Below are 6,000 nucleotides of genomic sequence, written 5' to 3'. Positions count from 1 at the left end.
GCCTCAAGCTGGCGTAGGGGTTCAAGCACAGAATGCCTGATCTCGCTACGCACCACAGACCGGACACTTTGGAGGGTGAGTGGACGTTCTCTTCCGGCCATGCTTGCAGAGGGGGGACGAGCCCCATCCCCTGCAGCGCTTCCACCCGAAGGTGGCACAGGGCCACCGGAGGAGGTTCCGGCCTAGGCACTAGTGCCAGGTGCACTCGCCAGCTGAGGTGGGAGAGGTGGGTCCGCTGAAACCCGCCTTCCCTGTTGTCCTATGTTTAGCAATATTTTATGACATTTTGGGTTAGTAACAAACAAAACCATTCAAAATTAGTTGTAACAGCATGCATCAGTATTCCCATTACCAAACACCCATGAATTCCAAACATTGAACAGCAAGCATAACACATGCATATTTTGAACAACAGTACACAATCCAACAGCACGCAGGGTTGATTGATGGCAACAGGCCATCAGGTTTGGATATGTGAACAGGGCACATGCATCAACGTACATGCAAATATGTATGAACCAACAGGACAAATGTCCATAGGAATTAATTGTGAATACACATACCGTGTTTGTTGTGGAATGGCATTATTTGTGAATATAGGTTAGGGTGAAGAAATATTTCATTAACAACTTCAACTACCTATACATATGCTGTACATTTTTAGTAGCTGCAGATATATATACCCTACAGGCCTTAGTACAGTTTCCTATATGTAACCTTAGGAATGTTGGTGATGGGAATGTTACTGCTACATTAATATACATTGCATTTTTATACATACACGTTCATATCTGTCTGTGTTCAGGTATAGCATCCTGCTACATTTGATTTATATGGCTCTAGACAACTGTGGATGTTCATTATTTCATACAACCATACTATCTCCATATTGCAAGGGTACAGCAACATATCCAAATTGTGGGACAGTCACATTCCAGCTACAGCACTTTATTTCAGACATTTCACTGTTTGATTGTGGCTGTCTCATTCATTTCATTATGTACTGACTGCAGTATACTTTATTCAAGAGTTATTACAGCTTTCTTGGTGGATTCATACCTCTTTCTCACACTCTCACTTGTTTTATTTTTACAATTCAAGATGGTACTTAATTCTAGGCATTATTAACATGTCTTACTTGGTTACAACAATCCTTTCCAACAGACTCACATGTTTCATATGACAGATTTTAAAAGGGGATGTATTTGACACATGTCTACTGTCTTTAGCTTGCTTACCACTAATTTTCAGGCTGCAGCAAGTTATCTGATATTACAATACAGGTGAAAAATCTCTATTTCAGACTTGTTTAATTTTTATTTCTGGATTACAGGCTGCATCACTTATCTAATCATACTGTACTAGCAGAATCTTTCTTCTAGTGTTATTTGAACTTTATTAATATGTAACTACACTGAAGTCTTTTACAAGCTGTCTCACTTATATTGTATAACAATTACAGAAAAATAATTACTAACCTGCCTGGTGGCGCAACCGCACCAGCCTATCACCATAGGCTCGCCGATTCGTGGAACGCACACCTGCAGATGTAATATAAATGAAGTAATATTGGAACATACATCTCCATAATATCAGCTAGGATAATTTCTTACATATGTAATTACATGGATACTTACTCAGTAGTGGGGCTTTGGGCATTTGCCGGGCCTCCTGGATCCAACGGTTCAGTTGGTCCTGCTTTTGTCTCTTCCGGTCCGCATGATGGTGATGGACCTGTTCACCAGTCCTTGGTATGCCTGTGGCACTGGTGCGATCATGTGCCAACCAGTTCCACGGCTCTGCCTTGTACGCACCTCACAGAACCTGGCCCTGCATGAGTTGAGCCTCATGATCATGGACTAGGAGCCAAACCATATATTTGGACTCCTCAACACCCCACCTCTGTGCTTGGAAGCGACTACCCTCTCCTACACCTGCCATCCTGACTGCAAATAGGTTCCACAATCAGTTATGCTGTGTATTCCCACCTATGGGGCTTATATATGCCGTTTTCCCGCACTTATCTGTGATTGGCCATTTTGGAAATATATCAGCTTGAAAAAACCTGCTTTGTCATGCTTCTATTTCCATTCATTCCTATATATATGCTAATACTGCATTTCTCAGTCCAACTGTCATGGCTTAGTGGTTCAGTACTTTGACTATGGTGCACGGTATCCTGGGTTCAAGCCTGGGCATTGCTTTTTTTTTATTTTATGACTGTCTACACAGGCTAGGAGGTGTGTCTATGTAAAGGCGGCTTTGATACAGCCTGCCCAACGTTGCCCGCTGGTAAGCTGGTTGGCGCGTTGCGCAGCTCCGCGCAAATGGGTTACGCTGGTTTATGCGTCATTTGGCTATAAGCACGCATTACACTGTGTGAGACGTTGCTCAGCTACGGGCACACAGTTTCAGCATGTTAAAGCGCCGCTCAACTCCAGGCACTCATATTACACCTGTTAAACCACTGCTCACCTGCAGGCAGTCATACTCAGCTTGGTAGAGCACTGCTCAGCTATGGGCACTTATGCATTTTTTTTTTTTTAATCAGATTTCTTCAAAAATACATGGCCCATTTCATTACATTTTACTTAAATTATAGTTATATATATATGTCAGGGGATTGTTTTGTGCTTATTTCACTAAAAATAGAAAATGATGTTGGGGCTCGAACCGTGACTACCTCCTCTTTGGCCAACGTCTCTACCACTACGCTATTGTTACTTGGCTTAATTTGCATATTTAGATCTTTTATGCTTTTCCAATGACTGCTAACTGTGGCTGAGCGAAGGGCACACCCGCACAAACAAGCGCAATTACGGGCAAACTTTTTTTAAATTATAAAAAAAAATAATTAAACTGTTAATTTTTACATTTTATGTTACAGTTGGGTTTATAGTCTGTGGGGGCATGTGTGGTGTTGTGTTTCTTGACATTTCCGCGGACTCACTCGTGGGAGTTTCCTTTCAGGACTGTGACTCTTCTGGGGGTGTGTCCCTTTGCAGGACTCGCCGTGCGGACACACCCCCTACTTTCCTACACGGACCGTGTTAGCCTAGGGTGTGATTCAGCATGCCCTCATGAATATGCATGGCATGCTGACATCACCCCGTTTAACTACAGCCTCCGTGTAAGACTTGCTAACTCTTACACGGAGGTTTCGTGAATCCTGCCTATGGAACTTTAAACATATTGTTTTAAGTATTATCTCAACCAGAAGCGAAAATAATAGCAATATAGTACAAATATATTAACAGAGACCTATTTTTTACTGGTATGCAACATCTTAACTTGCTGAAATACAGAAAATAATATCAATTTAATATATGTGCTGTGTCAGTGTCACTGTACAAGTATCACTTAACAGGAAATATGGTCAAAATGTGTCTATTTAGAGGTTGCGTTAATATCGAAGAGTGATTGTTTCCCTACACAGGAACACAGCTATCCTTTTTTTTAAGACTGGCGGGCAAAATCTGTAGGGGGGGGGGGTCCGTCCCTATTTTGAAGGTGTGTGGAAATTTCTGTGTGCGTGGTGTGTGTACGCAAAAGTGGAACAGCTGTAGTAAGGATACAGCTATCGGGTATACGTTACTCACCTGGCAGGTGTTCACAGAGTGCACCTGATGACTTATCTGTGCATCCTTTGCTACTGGATAATAAAAATGTCACCGCACATAACTAGAAGGAGAAACATTGTTTTTAGGAACAGACCAAAATAGGACTTAAAAGTATATGGACATTCTGTGAGGGCAAAAATCTTTGGACGGTTACAGTTATATGGTCATTGCCATAATTACTCATGTACATAGAGGCAGTTGCAATGTTACAAGGAACATAATCTCTATGACCTACTTTATAAATGTTTATTACAACAACCAAAAAAAAAAAAAGATCGGTATCCTTTTATTGGACTCACAAGGCTAACCTTCGCTGTGGGCAAAGATAATGGTTGGGGGTGGCAAAGAGCCAAAGCCAGGGGAAACTTGTACATTTTATTTGAATTCAGTTAATAAAATGTTTCCTATATGTTATATGCCTTAAGCTAAACTGAAAATGCATTGATGTTTTTTCATAAAGTGGCTTTCATGATCTGGTTGTGTTAATACTAAGTACCCATTACTTTTATAAACCTAAAAAATAGTTTGAATAGTAGGTTTTTCATTGGCATACACTTTCCGAAGTATGTAAAGTCTGAAACTCAAATGTCTGTTTTTATTTCTTGATTTCAGTCCTCAATGACTTACTAGAAAAACACAAATTTTATGAGGAGCACACCAAAAAAATGTAAGGCAAAAGTCTGGACACTTGAGAGGTACGAGAATAATGGCTCTTAAAATGTGTAACACAGCCGTTGCTAACAGCTTTAACTTGGAAGTTCACAGCATGATTAAAAATTAATATTTTGTTCACCTTCCCCCACCCATTATTTTTGGCTTTATCCAGATTTGTTCGTTTAAGAGGTTAAGTGTTATGATGACCGTTCTACGTTTGACAAACTGAAGGTTGAAACTATTGTTAGCTGTTTTAATTCAGCAGTTTCTCAGCAGGTGTGTAACCATAAGCTGATACTGCGATTTGGATATCACCACTGCCCAGTCCAACACGCAGGAAGTCCCAAAATGGAAGTTATAGGCAGACGTAAAAAAGGGCAGGGCCGCAGGTGAAGCATTGACGTATTTCTCGAGTGAAGGTGATTCATGTGAACAGGTTTCGTTTTTTTTTCTCACTACTGACTGATACTACATTGTCCAGGATATATATAAGTGAGATTAACTGCTTCTCAGATTGTAAGACTTGAACCTGCATGAACATCGGGATTGTTGTATTGGAGTTTTACGTTTCTGGTTAATTTAATATATTGTAAACTGTGTTTGGATTGCTAGCTACAGCGTGTAAAGAAAACGGTCACGTCGAATGGTTCTTTTGTTTGATACCTAACCTAGTGTAACCTGAGCTTTTGTTTCTCCAGTGGTGAATCGGTTGCATAAACCGGTTTTTCTGGTCCTTGTTTCTTCAGAGAAGTCATCTAAAAGAGACAAAAAGTTTATAGCCGAGCAGTTTGAACGGCAGCCTCGCCCTTCCGTGTACAACACCTTATAGACTTGTTCGTGAGATTGTACTGATTAAACGCACCGAAGAGTTATTTACAAGAAGAACGCTTATTAAATCCCATTATGAGAACTGTTTTGAGCTTAATACTTTTCTCCCTGACTGTGGCTGTAATCTCTTCTCAACAAGGTGAGTTGATTTGGGCTTAAATGTAATGGTTCGACCTACCTGTTACTCTGCTGTGAAGTAGTAGATAGCTCTGCGAGCAGTCTGGTACTGCTCAGCATAAAAAAGCTTTGAAGCTCTTGACAAGGCCCTCTTGCAAAGGGCTGTCGATATTTTAGTGCCAATTCTACTGAACGTTAAATTCAAGTGCGCTCTAACTTGATTATAGTAGCTTGTCCCTGGTTCATAAAAGGAGCACCTTAGATATGTTTGGTGATATCGATGTGTGCTGTTTCGGGTTTCTCAGAAATTTCTATGTGCCTTTTATGGTCTGTCTAAAAATATTTTATGGGAAGATCGACGCCAGGTGTTAACCTGACATTGTGGATGTGGAGAAGCTGATGCACTCTTAATTTTGAAATGTGACTATCGTCCCAGGTTTGGATATTACTTTTTCTTTGGATCCGAGTCTTCTTGAGCTGCGAAGTTGAGCTACAGAGGGCGAAGTGATGAGTGGAACTGTTTGGGAGGTGTGTTATAAGGGCGTTTGCAAACATTCGAGATGCAGAATGTATGGGGATATTTGGCTCAATTTTATGGTAAAAATATGCCAAAAGTCGGGGACCGTGCCTCGCCCCGTTCCAAAAATATGTAACGCTTTTATAGTTGGGGAATATATGGGTAAAATATTAAAGATTTTATTAAACTACCAGGATAAATCAACGGTATAGTATTGAATAAACATGACTGTTGCCCCTTTTTAATGTGCTTTGAAACGCAAAT

At 40.6% G+C, this 6,000-nt stretch overlaps 1 protein-coding gene across 2 annotated transcripts in view; it reads left to right on the top strand.

Moving 5' to 3' along the window:
- Window positions 1–4,685: 4,685 nt before the first annotated feature.
- The window catches only part of EPCAM (epithelial cell adhesion molecule), a 46,764-nt gene continuing 45,449 nt past the window's right edge, over window positions 4,686–6,000 (top strand). The window contains exon 1 of one of the 2 annotated variants that reach the window (XM_044060204.1): window positions 4,686–5,241. In XM_044060204.1, the coding sequence (XP_043916139.1) occupies window positions 5,178–5,241 (64 nt within the window). In that variant the 5' untranslated portion in view covers window positions 4,686–5,177. The remainder of the gene's footprint in view (window positions 5,242–6,000) is intronic. The other variant, XM_044060196.1, reaches the window with a different exon arrangement.

Source organism: Protopterus annectens, chromosome 1.part0 (assembly GCF_019279795.1).
Source record: "Protopterus annectens isolate FY-2018-M chromosome 1.part0, PAN1.0, whole genome shotgun sequence".
NCBI lineage: Eukaryota > Metazoa > Chordata > Ceratodontiformes > Protopteridae > Protopterus > Protopterus annectens.
The sequence above is the reverse complement of the archived record's forward strand: the minus strand, read 5'-3'. Positions and strand labels throughout refer to the sequence as shown.